We start from the raw sequence: 19,352 nt of genomic DNA on the forward strand, positions 1-19,352 counted from the left end.
GCCTGCCGCCGCTCACAGACAAAGAGGCTTCGCTGTCTGTTCTCCGTCTGCAGTTCTTTGTCTGTGCTGCAGTCACCTGAAACATCAGCTGATTTCTACCATCTGCTGACGGCTCAAAAACGTGCTGGAATTAAAGATGATCTGTTTGGTCTTCTGGACCTCACTGCAGGTGTTTGGTGAATTATGCACTGGCTGCTTTACATGATTACAACCATTATAGAGCGCTATTGTGAGGTCCAAACAAACTGACTCTTCTTTACCTCAATGCTGCGTAACATGATTATCACTGAGGGTTTAACAGACCCAGCAAAGACACCCTCATGTGTGTCAAGTTTAAATTTATTTTTTGTCCATTTAATATTATTTGCAGTCTTGTAGTGTGATAGGTAATTTCATCATTAATAACAGCTGAGCAGTTTTCTCTGTTAATATCTGGCACTAAATATAAAGTAAACAAGTGTATTTGTAATGTAAGATTTAATGAGCTCATGAGCTTTAGTCTTTTTTAATCAGTGGAATATGGACTTTATGAACCCAGAGTCGCTCTTACAATAAAACAGCGACTCACAGCCTGAGTGAACTGGTGATCCACAACTGATAAAACGACATTTACTCTATTTTTTTATTTTAGTTTTGGAAGTTCACAATAATTTTCAGTTCATTCTCATTTTTTCATCCAAATCTATTGTGAGTTTCTAGCTTTTATGTATTTCAGGTGTTTTCAGACGTTTAGGTTAAAGTTTTTCTTCCAGCTGGATTAACAGACACATTCGTTACATTAGATCTATCAGGCCTGTCAGTTACACTGTCTGCAGATCAGCAGATGCAGCAGGCAGGTAGAGAGCAGCCAGTCCCACCTGAGGGACAAACCAAACTGGTGAATGGCTGCTCTCTTTCATGGACCGTGGCTTGGACTGCTTCATGCCCAAACCTGACATCAGCTTAACGAGCATTGATGCAGCACTGTTTCACACACACGTGCATAGTTTGGGGCTTTCATTATTAGCTCCTCTCTGTTCTGAGGTGCTGGGAGCTCACTAAACTTTGCTGCTGATGTTGCTTCTGTTTTATTTGTGTGTCCTTTTAGGCTGTGCTGTAGTTCAGTTTGCTCCCAGATGCCCTGGCAGTGGGTGGTGAAATATAAAGAAGCATTTCCTCCTCTCTTTTCTTTGATAGCTGCATTTTTGGTTTTAATGAACAGCATGTTAACGCTGACATTTAGCCCACACTCAGTCGGAGGTCCTAACACCCTGTAACTGTCATATCTGACCACCAGGAGGTGCTGCAACACAGCATCTGTACCTCCAACACCTTCACCGGCCTGGCTGAGCGACCTGCCCAACTCTTTCCTGCTGGTTTCTGAACTTGTAGATGGAGATAATTCCAGTAATGCATTCAGGGAGCATTTCAAGGGCAGCTGCAGGAGGTGAAGAGAGGAAAAATTCCTCCAGAGCAGATTATTCCACGTCCCACCTGATATAAACAGCAGGAACACTTTCCGTCTGTCCTCTGTAAAACAAATTCTCACAAAATCTGAACCTGAAGGATAAAATCTGCTGATACATGAATGTTTTAAGGATGTACCTGTGAGTTAAGTAGCTGGCCCTAATGAGCAGAGCTCGGATAATTGGCTGCAGCTAATGAGGAGGCCGTGATGAGTGGCCGGCCATAACGTGGAAGCTCGGCTGAGATGGAGTGAAGCTGTACAGCCTGGAGGTTTAATTGGCAGTTAGAGTGACATGAGGCTCTGCTCCAGCAGTGAGTTTTTAGAGAGAGACGAAGTGGGCGGGGCTTCTCATACTGGATGCTGTCCCGACACTGCAAGCATCTGTCCTCACAGAGATCGTCAGGTGAGGCTCTGCCAACTGTCTTTATCTGCTTTTCTCCCTGTACATTTTAAATCTTCATTAAGAGCCATGTTCATCTATCCTTGAATAAAAGTGTATTTCCTGTTGATCTGCATCAGACTCATGGGCGTGCCTTTCCTCTGGGTGAGCATCAGGTGCTGCATTTTCAAATCCTGCTGAATTTAATGGACCAGTTTTCAGGTTTTCTGCATCAGTTTATGGTAGAAATGTGTAAAGTATGCAGGGGGACTCTGTGTCACTTTCAAACATCAGCTTTTCCCATTAAATTCTCCCCTCTGAGTCACCCCCCAACACACACATGATTGCGTGATCTCTCCTCTTTTGCCTGTTTTCAGGTTTGAGTTAATGATTCAGTCTGATATCAGAAAAGAGAATTTACCTGATTAAATGTGTCACCTGCTCATTGAAGTACCTCAGATGTGATCAGCAGGATTTCTGCACATTCAGAACACGTCACACACCAGCGATGATTTCATGGAACGATGAAGATCTCAGGAATACATCAGGTTAGTTTGCAGACTTCATGGTTTGAGTTAAACTGACCCTTTAACACGACAAACTGCCTGAAAATGAGCAACAATACAAACATAACTCACATTATAGTTTATTTAAATGAGATTATTATGGAGATTTAGTTTTAGAAAAGCTGATAAACCTGGAAGAGAGACATGTTTGTTGTTCCATGGTGAGGTTTGTTCCTCATCTGCTCAACTCCTTCCTTTAGGGGCCGCCACAGCAGATCATCTGCCTCCATCTCCCCCTATCCTAGCATCCTCCTCTGTCACACCAACCCTCTGGATGTCCTCCTTCACTACATCCATGAACCTGGCAGCTCCATCTTCAGCATCCTTTGTCCAGGATCTCCTCTCTCCCTCCTCTGCACATGTCCAAACCATCTCAGCCTCTCTGACTCTGAACCGTCCCTCTGATGGACTCATTTCTAATCCTGTCCATCCTGCTCACTCCCAATGAAGATCTGAACATCTTTTTTTTGCCACAGCAGCTTTTATTGGCAGTGGAGAGAGACAGGAAATGGGGGAAAGATACAGGGGAAGACACGCAGGTAAATTGGCAATGGGCCGGGACTTGAACCCACGCCACCCGTGCTGCGTTGCGGTGCGGCATATGAATGTTTCACCAGCTTCACCACTAAGCCACCCAGGTGCCGAAGATCTGAACATCTTCAGCTCGGCCTCCTGTCTTTGTGTCAGAGCCACCGTCTCCAAATCCTCCATCACAGCAGGTCTCACTACCATCTAATAAACTTGATTAACCCTTCTACTACCACAGGGGTCACCAGTGATCCCTGTGGTAGTAAAACGGTTAAAGCTACTCAAAGATAGCTCTTGGTCTCCCCATCAGCAGGTTAAAGTGGGAGCTGAGAAGTGAAATGGAGCACGGCATTGGTTGAAGACAGGTGGGGTCGAGCGTGGTGACAAACCTCAGACAAACCTCCTTCATGCTGTTGTATCTGCTGTTAGTGATGCCCACTTTGCTGTCTGGGTGGGCGAGGAGCTGAACCACACCTGGCAAATATGAATTACTGTAAATGCAATAACAATGTTCTCCTACAGCTGGAAGAAAGATGTCACCTAACGACCGCTTTATGTTTATAACAAGTCACACCGATGTTGAATCTCCTAAAAACTCTGCTGAGTTTGTTGCACCAGAAATAGAAATGAAGAACAACCATTTAACCCCTTTAATGGGAGATGAACCATACTCAGCAACATCAAACAGTATAAGGCTGTGTTTTAATAACACATAAAGTCTGATTCTGGAACTAAACCGACAGTGCTCCTTTTTCACCTCTGAGGACAGCAGGTCTCCTTCTGCAGTCATGGTCAGAAGGTTTTTTAAGGGCCACGATTTGTGTTTGGCTTGCTGGATATCATCTCCTGAGCTGAATCCTGATGGATCCTGATTCTGTCCTACGTTATCAGACTCTCGGGGAGGATTAAAGTCCAGGGAGTTTCCTGGCCTTTGATGCTTAGTAATCGCTTTTGCCTCAAGACACAGCGCTCCATCATGCTGTAAAATGCACAGATTGTCTCTAAATTGCTGGAAGAAGTTTGTCTTTAACTCTCACAAACTCATCATCCCGGAGGTCTGATCTGCATCAGTCAGGAGCTAAGACTAAAATTCTGTGAACAGAGGTGGGCACGAGCTTAGTCCAGGCAGCAGCTGGATGCTAAACAGTAAGTGCAGCACAGCTCAGAGGTGTGTACAGGCTTTGTTTCATCATCACACATCAGAGGGAATTTTAATCATGATCATAAATAACATCTCCAGGTTGTTAGAGCCATTTATCTGTCAGCATATTTGAGGATTTTTTTTTTGCCCTCTAACCTTTAATTTCTGCACCAACCACACACACACACACACACACAGTGGTGCACTTTAAAAACATTTTTCACCCCAAAGGCATCAAACTAAACATCGAGCAGCTGCCCATTTCTTATGTTTGCAGAACTTTATTGGCTTTTTTACAAATGGAGCAATTACCAACACGCCACAGGCCTCTGAGCTGTTTTTACTGAAGCAAGGGCAGGGGGGGGGGGGGGGGGGGGGGGGGGGGGGGGGGGGGGGGGGGGGGGGGGGGGGGGGGGGGGCAGGCAGGCACGAGTACTTAAGGAAAGGGAGAGGGGGCATGAAGGGGAGGAGGAGAGCTGCTTTAAAGCTTCATAGGGACTCCGTTTTGTCCCCATAACATGAGAAATACAAACACAGAGCTGGGGATAAAGAGAGGAGCAGACTGAACGAGGAAGGAAGAGGAATGAGGCTGAACGAACAAGCCTGACACAGACACAGCACACACACACTCGCTTCGCTCTCTCTCTCTCTGCTCCAGCTCAGTGTGGAGCGTCACACTGGGAGGGCTCAAGGAGTGAGAGGAGGAGGAGGCGCAGCACTTTGAGAAGAAACTAGAGGCTGAGGAGCAGCGGACGCCTGCCGAGCCACAGGCTGCCGTCGCACCTGAATCAATTACGGGATCGCGAGCTGACACTGACCGTGTGCACTGAATCAGACGGATCGCTGAGCTGCAGCTGCCGCCCCAGGTGCATCTTTAGGACTGAGACCTGCACCTCTGGCTGCTCTCACAGCAGATCTCAGAGTTTTTGCTCAAATCTAGAAAACCTGCAGACCCCAGGATTGCTGGATTCTTTCCTGGTTATCTGGACATTGCAGACAAACCATCAGGATTCTTTTGGATCATTTCAGCAACTGTTGCAGATTGAAGTGATCTCTGCAGTATCATCGTTGCAGAGGAAAACTTTGGGATGATTTCGATTCTTTAATGGTTTTTCTCTTTCATAAAGAGAAAAAGATGATCCAGAAACATCCTTCAGTTTATGCAGCAACTGTAGAATCATCACCTGAGGGGAAAGAAGAGGATTCAAGAAAAACCAGTCAAGGAAAAAACGTTCAGAAAGAACTTCACTCATCCGCCCTGCACTGAATCCACTGAGCTGCAGCTATTGCAGTTTTGTACATTAACTTAAAGGTCACCCAGAAGAAGTGACATTTTGTACATTTTTACATATGCAAAGAAAGTTTAATCATTTGGAAATATTTCAGGAGATTGGAGATTCTCTATCATCACCTCTGAAGGAAAAACAGCTGCAGAGGATTTCTGTGCACAGACAGTTGTTTGGACACATCAGATCTCTCCAGTTTCAAGGTGAGATTTCACCTTTCTGGTGTTTGTTTCTCTTTCAGGGACAAATTAAGACGCTGCAGCATATACCAGACTGCCAGAACCTCCTCGCACAGGAGGAGTTCATTTACACTGATGTTTTCTGTTGGTTCAGAAACCGTCACAGACCTAAAGCTGTACTTTTAGTGTGAATAATAGAAAAGCAAGCAAACTGTTATCGTCTCATCATCCAGAACAGCGTGGCTTTCACAGTCAGAGTGGAGACTCCCGCGGCCGCCCTTTAACGACGCTCCAGCACTCAGAGCACTTCACAGCTCAGAGGAGTTCCAGGAGCTGCTTCACGGACTCGGTGAGTGAAACAAGCCTCAGTGAGGCTGATGCCGGTCTGCAGGGTGAGCTGAGGATTCTGGGCATTCAGCACCTGTGATCCTGCTGCAGGCTCACAATTTTTTATTTAGACGGGGCCAGTGCACAAACATTAACCTTGTATAAAATGAAGAGAGATGCATTATGCCAGGTTTTAGCTCCTGTAGTCCCCATGGACGGCTGGAACGATAGATAAGAATTACATTAACTACAAACAGCAAATCATTCAAATTTAAGCCATCAAATATCAGCATCACACCTCACAAAATTATGACAATTTTTAAAATAGAAATTTCCACTGATTTATGGCAACAAAAGAAAAGGAAAATTTACCACATGAAGTCCTGCATTTTCATAAGTGACTGTGTGGCTCCTGTTGCTTTTCCAGAATTAATAAATACAAATTCTTTGAAAGGAGGAGAGGCAGTGTTATTAATCATTAAAAAAAAATTAGCAAATATTTGAGTGCATTGACAAATTTTCAAAATTCAATTCAATTCAATTCAATTCAATTCAATTTTATTTATATAGCGCCAAATCACAACAAACTGTCGCCTCAAGGCGCTTTGTATTGTGGGTAAAGACCCTACAATAATACAGAGAAACCCAACAGTCAAAACGACCCCCTATGAGCAGCACTTGGTGACAGTGGGAAGGAAAAACTCCCTTTTAACAGGAAGAAACCTCCAGCAGAACCAGGCTCAGGGAGGGGGGGGGGGTCATCTGCCGCGACCGGTTGGGCTGAGGGGAGAGAAAGACATGCTGTGGAGAGAGCCAGAGATTAATATCAATTAATGATTAAATGCAGAGTGGAGTATAAACAAAGTAAATAAGGTGAATGAGAAACAGTGCATTATGTGAACCCCCCAGCAGACTAGGCCTATAGCAGCATAACTAAGGGATGGTTCAGGGTCACCTGATCCAGCCCTAACTATAAGCTTGATCATAAAGGAAAGTTTTCAGCCTAATCTTAAAATAGAGAGGGTGTCTGTCTCCTGAATCCAAGCTGGAAGCTGGTTCCACAGAAGAGGCGCCTGAAAGCTGAAGGCTCTGCCTCCCATTCTACTCTTAAGTATCCTAGGAACCACAAGTAAGCCAGCAGTCTGAGAGCGAAGTGCTCTGTTGGGGTGATATGGTACTATGAGGTCTTTGAGATAAGATGGTGCCTGATTATTCAAGACCTTGTATGTGAGGAGAAGAATTTTAAATTCTATTCTAGATTTAACAGGGAGCCAATGAAGAGAAGCCAATATGGGAGAAATCTGCTCTCTCTTTCTAGTCCCTGTCAGTACTCTAGCTGCAGCATTTGGATCAGCTGAAGGCTTTTCAGGGAGCTTTTAGGACAGCCTGATAATAATGAATTACAATAGTCCAGCCTAGAAGTAATAAATGCATGAATGAGCTTTTCAGCATCACTCTGAGAAAGGATGTTTCTAATTTTAGAAATATTGCACAAATGCAAAAAAGCGGTCCTACATATTTGTTTAATATGCATTGAAGGACATATCCTGGTGAAAAATGACTCCAAGATTTCTCACAGTGTTACTGGAGGCCAAAGTAATGCCATCCAGAGTAAGTATCTGGTTAGACACCATGTTTCTAAGATTTGTGGGGCCGAGTACAAGAACTTCAGTTTGATCTGAATTTAGAAGCAGGAAATTAGAGGTCATCCAGGCCTTAATGTCTTTAAGACATTCCTGCAGTTTAACTAATTGATGTGTGTCATCTGGCTTCATTGATAGGTAAAGCTGAGTATCATCTGCATAACAATGAAAATTGATGCAGTGCTTTCTAATAATACTGCCTAAGGGAAGCATGTATAATGTAAATAAAATTGGTCCTAGCACAGAACCCTGTGCAACTCCATAATTAACCTTAGTGTGTGAAGAAGACTCCCCATTTACATGAACAAATTGGAGTCTATGAGATAAATATGATTCAAACCACTGCAGTGCAGTACCTTTAATACCTATAGTATGCTCTAATCTCTGTAATCAATGTTTATGGTCAACAGTATCAAAAGCTGCACTGAGGTCCAACAGGACAAGAACAGAGATGAGTCCACTGTCAGAGGCTCTAAGAAGATCATTGGTACCCTTCACTAATGCTGTTCTGTACTGTGATGAATTCTGAAACCTGACTGAAACTCTTCAAATAAACCGTTCCTCTGCAGATGATCAGGTTAGCTGTTTTACAACTACTCTTTCAAGAATCTTTGAGAGAAAAGGAAGGTTGGAGATTGGCCTATAATTAGCTAAGACAGCTGGGTCAGTGATGGCTTTTTAAGTAGAGGTTAATTACACAGCCACCTTGAAGGTCTGTGGTACATAGCCAACTAATAAAGAGCTGATTGATCATTTTAAGATTTAAAGCATCAATAATGGAAAGACTCTTTGAACAGTCTAGTAGGAATGGGATCTAACAACATGTTGCTGGTTTGGAGGAAGTAACTATTGAAGTTAACTCTGAAAGATCAAACTGGGAGCAAAAGAGTCTAAACAAATACCAGCAGTGCTGAAAGCAGCCGAACATGAAGAATAATCTTTGAGATGGTTATGAATAATTTTTTTCTCTAATGTCTAAAATTTATTGTAAAGAATCCATGAAGTCACTACTAGTTAACGTGAAAGGAATACTCGGCTCTACAGAGCTCTGACTCTTTGTCAGCCTGGCTACAGTGCTGAAAAGAACAAACCTGGGTTGTTCTTATTTTCTTCCATTAATGATGAATAGTAAGATGTCCTAGCTTTACGGAGGGCTTTTTATAGAGCAACAAACTCTTTTTCCAGGCTAAATGAGCCTTTCTAATTTTAGTGAGAGCCATTCCCTCTCCAGCTTTCGGGTTATCTGTTTTAAGCTGTGCGTTTGTGAATTATACCACGGAGTCAGGCACTTCTGATTTGAAGCTTTCCTTTTCAGAGGAGGCCACAGTATCCAAAGTTATACGCAGTGAGGATGTAAAACTATTGACGGATAATCGACCTCACTGGAGCAGAGTTAGGTAGCTGCTCTGCACTGTGTTGGCACTGAAGAGCATAACAATGAAGGAATTAGATCCTTAAACTTAGTTACAGCACTTTCAGAAAGACTTCTACTGTAATTAAACTTATTCCCCACTGCTGTGTAATCCATTAAGAAGTAATGTTAATGTTACTAAGAAATGATCAGACAGGAGGGGGCTTTCAGGGAATACTGTTAGTCCTTCAGTTTCTATGCCATATGTTAGGACAAGATCCAGAGTATGATTAAAGTGGTGGGTGGGCTCCTTACATTTTGAGAGAAAGCCAATTGAATCTAACAATAGATTAAATGCAGTGTTGAGGCTGTCATTCTCAGCATCTACATGGATGTTAAAATCACCCACTATAATGATTTTATCTGAACTGAGCACTAAATCAGATAAAAAGTCTGAGAAATCAGACAGAAACTCTGAGTAGGACCAGGGTGGACGATAGATAATAACAAATAAAACAGGTTTTTTGATTTCCCAATTAGGAGGACAAGACTAAGAGTCAGGCTTTCAAAAGAATGAAAAACTTTGTCTGGGTCTGTGATAATTAATAAGCTGGAATTGAAGATTGCAGCTAATCCTCCTCCTCGACCTGTGCTTCGAGCATTCTGACAGTACTGTGACTCGGGGTGTTGATTCATTTAAACTAACATATTCATCTGCTGTAACCAGGTTTCTGTAAGGCGAATAAATCAATATGTTGATCAATATTAATCATTTACTAATAGGGACTTGGAAGAGAGAGACTAATGTTAACAATCCACATTTAATTGTTTTTATTCTTTGGTGCAGTGATGAAGCTGTATTATTTATTGTTTTTGAATTTTATGCTTAAATAGCTTTTGCTGATTTTAGCTTTGGTTTTTGGTGGTCTGGGAGGCAGCACCGACTCTATGGGGATGGGTTTGGGGGGATGGCAGGAGGAGAGAAGCTGCAGAAGAGGCGTGTAAGACTGCAACTCTGCTCCTGGTCTCAACCCTGGGTAGTCAGTTTTTAGGAGGGTTAATAAATTTGGCCAGATTTCTAGAAATGAGAGCTGCTCAATCCAAAGTGGGATGGATGCCCGTCTCTCCTAACAAGACCAGGTTTTCCCAGAAACTTTGCCAATTATCTATGAAGCCCACGTCATTTTTTGGACACCACTCAGACAGCCAGCGATTCAAGGAGAACATGCGGCTAAACATGTGGCTCCTGGTCTGATGGGGAGGGGCCAGAGAAAACTACAGAGTCCGACATCGTTTTTGCAAAGTTACACACCGATGTCAATATTAATTTTAGTGACCTCCGATTGGCGTAACCGGGTGTCATTACTGCCGACGTGAATAACGATCTACCACATCTACGATAGCCTTAGCCAAGCAGTTTCAAATTTTCCCATGAATGTCGCCTGCTCTGCCCCTGGAAGACATTGACTATGGTCGCCGGTGTCTCTAGCTTCACTTTTCTCAAAACAGAGTCGCCAATAACCAGAGTTTGTTCCTCGGCGGGTGTGTCGCCGAGTGGAGAAAACGGTTAGAGACGTGAACAGGTTGGTGGTGTACCCGGGGCTTCTGCTTAGGACTACGCTTCCTCCTCACCGTCACCCAGCCGGCCGGTTTTCCCTGCTGCTCGGGATCTGCTGGGGGGCGAGCTAACGGCGGCTAAGCTACCATGGTCTGCACCCGCTACAGGGGCCTGGCTAGATGTAGGATTTTCCAGGGTGCGGAGCCGAGTCTCCAGTTCAGAAAGCCTGGCCTCCAGAGCTACAACCAGACTACATTTATTACAAGTACCGTTACTGCTAAAGGAGGCCGAGGAGTAACTAAACATGTGACACCAGAGCAGGAAAGTGCAGGAGAGACAGGAGAAGAAGCCATGCTGGTAGTGAGTCGGCTAAGGGCTAAGCTACTAGCTGAGTAAGCTACTAGCTGAGCTAAGCTAGCGAATTTCTAAAAACAAATAAAGTGAGTAATGTGAATACAGGTGATTCAGCAAAGAGTATGCTATTTAAGTAGGTGAAGATTACACTAAAATATGTATTATCCAGATAAATCGAGTTATACAGATATAACAGCTAACAGACAGCAAAACACTGTGCTCCGAAACAGGAACAGGAAGTGATACAATACCGCAGTGAGAGCCAACACCAAGTGCACATTCATCCATCCATCATCCATTCTCTTCCGCTTATCCGGGGCCGGGTCGCGGGGGCAGAAGCCTAAGCAGAGAAGCCCAGGCTTCCCTCTCCCAGCCACCTCCTCCAGCCCATCCGGAGGGACCCCAAGGCGTTCCCAGGCCAGCCGAGATACACAATCTCTCCAGCGTGTCCTGGGTCTACCACGGGCCTCCTCCCGGTGGGGACATGCCCGGAACACCTCACCCAGGAGGCGGCCAGGAGGCATCCTAATCAGATGCCCGAGCCACCTCAACTGGCTCCTTTCGATGTGGAGGAGCAGCGGCTCTACTCCGCAATTCACGGACGTACAGGCAGCAGCCGGGGGGATACAAGAATACCCACCCCAGCTCGCCGCCTCTCACCGAGGGCAACTCCAGACTGGAACAGAGTCCAGCCCTTCTCCAGGAGACTGGTTCCAGAGCCCAGGCCATGTGAGCCCCAACTATGTCTAGCTGGTATCTCTCAACCTCACGCACTAGCTCAGGCTCCTTCCCCACCAGAGAGGTGACATTCCATGTCCCAACAGCCAGTTTCGATAGCCGGGGATCGGTCCGCCAGGGCCTCCGCCCTCGGACCACCGCCCGACACACATTGCACCCGACCCCTACGACACCTCCTGCGGGTGGTGGGCCTGCAGGAGGGCGGGCCCATGTAACCTCTTCGGGCTGCGCCCGGCCAAGCACCACGGGCTAATGCCTGGCCACCAGACGCTCTCCCTCGAGCTCCCTCCCCAGGCCTGGCTCCAGGAGCAAATTCACAATATTGTATTTACTGAGAATGTGAGAGTGGTAATGCTGGGCATAAGGACACTTTTATGAGATGATACCAGTGGGTGTCAGGCTGTTTTACAGGCAATACCAAAAATGTGGAAAAATCATAACATGAAAATAAGTATTTGATGCTTCAGGGAGTTTCTTATAATTGCCACATTAAACTTTAACATATTAGTGAATTTTTTTAACATGATTTCTAAAAGTTGGATCAAGAGTAACACCTAAATATTTAAATTCATCAGATTTTTTTCCTCAATAATTAAAAGTCAGGGAAATGGTGAAATTTGTTTTAAAAAAACACAGTTACTGTCTTTTCAACATTTAAGAGACATGGCACATCTATCCTGTAACCATTTGGCAATCTTAGCATCATCTATTGCACTTTTTCCATGAGTAAATAACACAGCATCATTAGCATACATTAACTTCATTACACTGAGATGGGAGGTCATTGATATACAAGCTAAACAACAGCAGTCCTAAAATAGACCCTTGTGGCACTTGCATGGTGCACACTTTAAATGGGGACAATGTATCATTCACCCTCACACATTTCCAGCTGAAGCAGAATTTGAATTTTCCCAGATTTGATTGTTTCTATCAGGTTACTGATGCTCTGCAGGTTTCAGCTTAAATTTGTTGCTTTGCTCAGCTCTAAATATGGACACATGTGGCCTACAGTGTGTTCTATTAACTTCCTCCCAGAGTTATACATGGCTAAGCAATGCTTCTCACATTAAATTGAATTTTATACTTGTGTGCTGATGGTTAAAAATTAAAGAGATGCACAGTTCCAGCTTTGTCTAGCGTCCATGGCTTTGAGTATCTTTTAATATCAAATACCAATCAGTGTTATATAAATAAGCTGTAATAAACATCAAACTCTACAGTATTGAAACATTGTCAAATTAAAGGTAATAAATACATCCAAGATAAATTTACTGAACTGCATTTAATTCAAAATTTAATTGTCTCCCTGTTAAATCTAGAATGGAATTTAAAATCCTTCTCCTGGCGTACGACGTCCTGAATAGACTTAGACCCCATCTTATCTCAAAGACCTCATAGTACCATATCACCCCAACAGAGCACTTCTCTCTCAGACTGCTGGCTTACTTGTGGTTCCTCGGATACTTAAGAGTAGAATGGGAGGCAGAGCCTTCAGCTTTCAGGCGCCTCTTCTCTGGAACCAGCTTCCAGCTTGGATTCAGGAGACAGACACCCTCTCTATTTTTAAGATTAGGCTTAAAGCCTAAAAGTTTATAGTTATGGCTGGATCAGGTGACCCTGAACCCTCCCATCACTTAGTTATGCTACTATTGGCTCAGGCTGCTTTGGGACTTCCCATGATGCACAACATGCAGCAGATGGTGTTTTGCCAGAGGTCTCTTCCTGTTATAATGGAGTTCTTTCTCCCCACTGTCACCAAGTGCAAATACAATAAAAGCTGTTTGTGTAGCTGTGTGAAATATCTCTAAACTGCTGATCCTTTGCTTCCTTCAAGCCACGTTCTCCTGCTGCTGACTACTGTCATGACAGTGAATCTTTCTGAATCGGGATCAGTCTGATACCAGACTCAAATATTGGATCTGTAAACCCCTGAAAATATAATTTATCTGTATCGACTGGTAAAAATGATCTCGGTCTCCCTGAGGAGGTGTTTGTTTCAGGGCTTCGGCCTCTGTTTCAGAACAGTTCCACCAAGCAGTAAAATCTCTGCTGAGAACTTGTGTCATTTGTTTCCCACCAAAAACTCAGCATCATTAAACAGTTTAATGGCATGATTTATGGTGGTGTTTACACACTGGCAGGGGTTGGTTTATTTCAGAGAGCCTGGAGAGGCTGTGGTCTGGTTTAATTCAGAAAAGTGACTCAAAGCACATTACTACTCAGTTACAATTAAAGATCAAACCAGGAAAACTCCAACCACCCCCCAGCAGAGAGGAGCTGCTGATACCTGCTCCTCTCTGCTGGGGGCAGCTGGAAAACATCTGCAGCAGCCGTCACCTCTCCTCCACCTGCCTTCCCATCAACAAGAACCAAATGTGATGATTGACCTTCTGCATGTTTCTCTCCTGTCAGGTTTCATCGTCTGGGCTTCGGAGGAGTCCCTGGGGGTGATCGCAGTGAGGGCCATTGATGGACTGACTTCTGGCAAGTATGTGTGTGTTTTCCACTGCGGTAGTCTGAGTTTCTCTCAGTTATTGGTTTGGATGCTTCAGAGTGAGCGACCACAGCCACATCAGGAAGCTATAACGAGGGTCAAATAACTGAAGTCTTTGGTCGCTGCAGCATTTCTGCACTGGCTGGTTTCTGCAGCGCTCTGTGAGTGGAGACTTTTTTTTTCACTGAGCGGGAAACAGATCAAACCAGACAAGCGTCTGAGAAGATTTCTTTTAAAGTCAACAAGATTAAACCCCACTTTGAGGAAAGTCTCACTTCACCCTGAAAAGACGAGTTAATTAAGCTTTTTCTACAGAAGCATCTGAGCCGCTCTCCTCTCCTGAACCCTTCGGTGGGGGAAACGAAGCTTTTATTAGTTTGGTTTCCTTTTGAACTTTTAAAACTTTCTAGAGAAGAGCCGGCTGACTGAACAGTGAGATGTTGCAGTTTCTGGAGGGAAAGTTACAAAAAAAATTTTAAAGCTCGAGTTTGTTGTGAAAATTTGGAAGGCGAGTTTGGAAAGTTCCTGAAAGTAAAATGTTTTCTCTGAATGCCACCTGATGTTCTTCTGATAGGTCTGATCAGATTCACAGTCCCTCTGAGTCAAGAGCTCAGCTCTTTGTCAAACACTGGGATCTTTCCCATTGTTTAATATCTGTTTGGATAAATCATTTTAAAGATTTTTCTGACTTCAGGGAATCTTCTGAGTCTGTTTTTCCTCTCATTAAGTATCCTGGATATCTTTCTGTTCCCAGCATTTTGAAGTTTGTTCCCTGTAAATATTTTTCAGGAACATTTTTAAGCTCAACAGAGAGACAGCCACAAAAGCTGCAGACGCCACGGGGAGGTGACACGAGGGCTGTGGCGGCGCAGATCTGTGGGATGGAGTGTGCTTAGGAGCATGAAAGAGTGAGTTTGTGTGTGTACGGATGCCACACTGCACTGCAGACGAGCCCAGACGCCCACATCACGCAACTTGAAGGCAACTCCTCGGATTTCTCAGACTCTCCGAGTGGAAAATAAATCAGCAGGTTGGATGTGAAACAACAGAATCACAGAGGGAACAAACAACATTTCCACATATTTTCTGGGGCGCAACCGACGTGGAAGTCGCACCAGTCGAGTCTCTGGAATGAAGTCTGAATTCTTCTTCTTCTCTTCAGAGCTTTGTTATAAACTTTTTGGACTTTTTAGGTTCTTTAAGGACAAATGTGTCAGTCAAAAAAACTTGAGTGTTTGACAGCGATTCCTGAGATGTTCTGGATATAAGATCACAGAAAACTGAAGAGCATCGCTGGATGTATGAAAGGAGAGGAAGCCAATGAACACCTGCTTCTTATTTGAGGAGTAAAACATGGCAGTGATACAGACTTTATTCAGGAGAGATGATCTGACTTCCACTCATGGCCTTCTTGAAGTTTTAAAGGCAATATTTGACATTATGAAACTAAAAATCAAACTTCTTTTGAATCTTTAAAGGTTTCTGGGTCTCAACTTGTCTTTTTTTAGCTGAACATTCAGAGGACAGAGGATTTTTCTAACTGACTGCGCCACCAGCATTCATCATCATGCTCCCTGGAGGACTGGTGTCCAGTGGAGGGGCTCGTGGTGGTGGCCTGTGCCTCCTCCGATGGCTGGGCCTCAGGCTGTGGTCTCGTCGGGGGACCCTGGTCTTCGCTCTGCTCTGGTTTGGATCCTGGTTGTTCCTGAATGGTCTGGTTCTGGTCCACAGGACCATCCTGTCTGACTACTGCACCGACGACAAGAGCAAGAGGATCCTGCAGAGACTGGTGAGTCAGAGGACCCAGACCTGCAGTTAGTGCAGGATTCTGGTTCTTGTGGTGGAGCTGGTAGGAGGAGACAGTGAGCACATCTTGCTATCTGTAATATCTCCACATGTCACTGGTTCTGCAGGACGTGCACTTTTCTAAAGTGAAAGTTAGGTTGTCTATTGCCCATCAGTGAAAACTACCAAAAATTCACAGGCTTCACAGATTTAGGTGAACATGATGGAAATGACCACAAAGAAAAAGAAGAAAATCCACTGTGATTTTTTTACTTCTCACAGGAGAAACATGGTGTGACCTGAAACAGCACGCGTGTCATAATTGGTTAAAAATTGCTAAAACTGTCTAAAATACAAAGTGTTTGACTACCTCCAGTTATTCTTGGCGTGTCCCAGTTTTAGTTCTTGGGCTCTGGTCACCCTGGAAAATAATAACTTAGACTCATTTCACAAAAAGTCAGCTTACATTTTGGATCAACTTGGAAGCTTTGGGAGACTAAAATATTGATTATTGGTCCATCCATCCTCTTACGCTTATCCTGTTCAGGGTCGTGGCTGGGGGGGGTTAAGAAGCTAAGAGGCACGGTACAACCATCACAGACAGACAGACAACCATTCACACTCACACCTGTGGGCAGTTTAGAGTGGCCAGTTAACCTAACCCCAGGAACTGCATGTCAGACACGGGGGAGAACATGCAAACTCCACACAGAGAGGTCTGGGCCAAGGTGGATTCAAACATAGCACCTTTTTGCTATGAGGCAACAGTGCTAATCACCACACCACCGTGCTGCCATTGATTTGTATGAATCTGAAAATGAACGGGAGTTTGACTTTGAATAAAAAGTACAGCTGATTTTTGAGTCCACCTGAGGTTTTACTTAATGACCTGAGATCAGTGTGAGGCTCTCAGTATGTGAGGCACTGCAGTAAAAATGTAATTAGCTTTTAATGGGCTTGCAAGACTGTCTGGGATTTTTTGGTTATGATTGATTTCCTTTGGTTTTGAACGTGACTGTGACTGAAATCATACACCGGCTGCCGCTCGCACTGCTGTGGGCGCTGAAAGAAGGTTTTAATTATCATAATTCAGCACAGAGGTTTTCAGGGACTTTGTGGAATTCTCTAATATCAGTGGTGGTAAATGTGCTCTTTTCTGAAGCTCTAAATTCCCCTTTTTTCATACATTTGGACACTGGAATGATATTTAGGGGCGTGGCCTCTCTGACTGACAGGTGGATGGTGACACAGGCAGCTGTAGCTGCTAGCTGTCTGCTAGGCTTCACCTCAGCTAACTGGAGTCCCTCAACTGGACCTCTGGACCGTGTTTGTGCCGTTGGAACCTTTTTAATTTAATTATCTGACCAATAATATGGCTGCTGTGGCTGTGCCTGCATCGGGTCACATTCCCAATTAGCTGGTTGTGTTCTGGCTCCTTCTCCACTGCCTTCAGTTAGTTATTTAATGTCAATGTCCTTATATCACCACCAACTTAAAACAGCAGTATTTGTCATTGTGACCAGTTAGCTTTTGGCAGTGTGTGTGTGTGTGTGTGTGTGTGGAAAAGTTTGTGACCTGCAGACTCGGCTTCTTGTGTGCTTTAGCGTCTGAAAACAATGCTCTGTTTTCTCGTTCAGCTTTAAATTTCTGCAGTCTCAGTATTTACGGTCTGGAGGACGAGCTGCAACATCGACTGAATCCCGCCGCTGCTCATCACTCACATGTTTACAGCAAACAAGCGGGAGTGCAGCGACAAACAGCCAGAGGTCGATAACTTTTAGTGGCCTGCAGCCTTATCGTCTGCAGCATCTGCTGCTGCACGCTGGAGACAAACTGATGCCCACGTCCTTCCACTGCCTCTAATCCACTTTTTTATTTCAAGCTTATCCTTCTGGCTTGTCTTTTTAAAATTCCTCTAATCATCTTTTTCTTATTTCCTTTTCAGTCTCTCCTTCCCTAAGATTATCCCCCTCTTCTTTCCTTCTTCATGTCTTTGAATTCTTCCCATCCATCCTCTCCTTCCTCATCTTGTTCTCTTGGTTTCCCTCACTCAGTCTGTCCTGTGGCTTTTCCTGATTTTTCCTTCCTGCATTCATTCATCTAATGAAAGGCAGCAGCGTAACTTGTTTTGTCACTGCTTAAACATCACATATGTTCATTTTGCTCTCTCAGCTGTGTGAGTGACAGCTGTTGGTATACGCCCCCACAGTCTCAGGCTTCATCCACTGTGTGAAACAAACTCCCCCCTCTGGGTCAGCCTTATAATGACTGGCTGCCCCTTACAAGCAGAAGGTTTTAACAGCAGGTGGGTGCAGCTTTTGTGCCTGACCATATTTGGAATATCTACTGTCTTTGACATCATGAAGATCCAAACTGAACATCCACCACAGGAACATGAGCCTGAAAATAAGAAACAGCAGTTTATGTGGACTTTAGTCAGAAACCTGCAGTCTTGTAAATGTGTCAGTGAACAAGTTTAAATCAATCCAAACTTCTGGAAACTGTAACTTTTGTTTTTTACCTCCTCGAATAAACAGCAACATCAAACAAACACAGTTTCTATTGTCAGAATAATTTAATCAAAGTCACGCAGAGGATCGGGGCTGTGGTGCACTCAGACGTCCCCTCCCTGCCTGATATTAAACCTCGCAGAGATCCAAAGTGGAAACTGATGAAATCCCAAATAAACGCTGAGATTCAAAGTCAGCAAACACAACTAATGCTGCGGCACTTTTGCTCTATCCATCATGCTGTTTGAAAGGTCTTCAAGGTTCAGTGACCGGCTCCAATAACAAGCTGACTGAGAGCGAAGAGAGGCTTTATGTTTCCAGAAGCTTGTTGGGCTTCTAATGCAGCACAGATGCAGCTCTCCAAAATCAGAAAAGTTTGATTCAGCTGGAAAAAGAAATGCAGAGGTTTGACACGAAGACCTCAGGCTGTTTTCCTCTGACCGACTAATCCGCCTGTCGCTGCTGGGAGTCACTGGATTTCTCAGATTTCTCAGCACCTGTGCTTCGGGCAGGTGTTGTAGGAACCTGAACAAACGCCTGTCTGCTGCTTTATTCCTTCTTGTACGCTCGTCCCTCCATCCTCAAACCTTTGAGCAAGCATCTGAAACAGCGGATTAGCAGATTGTGTCGAGGCTGTTTTTCAGCACAGTGAAAGCTTTCACTGTGTGTGCAAATGTTAGAGGGGAGGGGTGAAACAGGAAATTGAGACGCACCATTTCTTTCCCAAAGAAGAACTAAATGACGGCCGTGCACACAGTGTGTACATCTTAATGTTGTTTCAGTCAGAGTCGATCTGAACACAGCTGACGTGGTGGCGTTCCACTTGAATGCCCAGTTAAGCCACAAATAAGCTGCAGACAGGAAGTCTGGCTCAAATAAATTCAGCTTAAAGCTTTTATGCTTTTCAGGCGAGGAGAGGAAAATGCCCCTCCCCTGGTCTCTGGTGTCAGGTGACTCTGGGCTGAGATTGCGTATCCGATCATCACGTAGGCTGAGACATAACGTCCATGTGCGGTTGTGAAATAAGTCATAAAGAAAATTGAAAACACAATTTAGGATCTGG

The 19,352-nt window shown here is 44.3% G+C and overlaps 1 protein-coding gene across 1 annotated transcript in view; it reads left to right on the top strand.

The window, feature by feature from the left end:
* The first annotated feature begins 5,557 nt into the window (after positions 1–5,557).
* LOC115799737 (divergent protein kinase domain 1C-like) overlaps positions 5,558–19,352 on the top strand; it is a 68,685-nt gene continuing 54,890 nt past the window's right edge. The window contains 3 exon segments of the mRNA XM_030757011.1: positions 5,558–5,875; positions 13,913–13,988; positions 14,784–15,783. Coding sequence (XP_030612871.1) covers positions 15,562–15,783 — 222 coding nt within the window. The 5' untranslated portion in view covers positions 5,558–5,875; positions 13,913–13,988; positions 14,784–15,561.

This window comes from Archocentrus centrarchus, chromosome 20 (genome assembly GCF_007364275.1).
Source record: "Archocentrus centrarchus isolate MPI-CPG fArcCen1 chromosome 20, fArcCen1, whole genome shotgun sequence".
Classification (NCBI taxonomy): domain Eukaryota; kingdom Metazoa; phylum Chordata; class Actinopteri; order Cichliformes; family Cichlidae; genus Archocentrus; species Archocentrus centrarchus.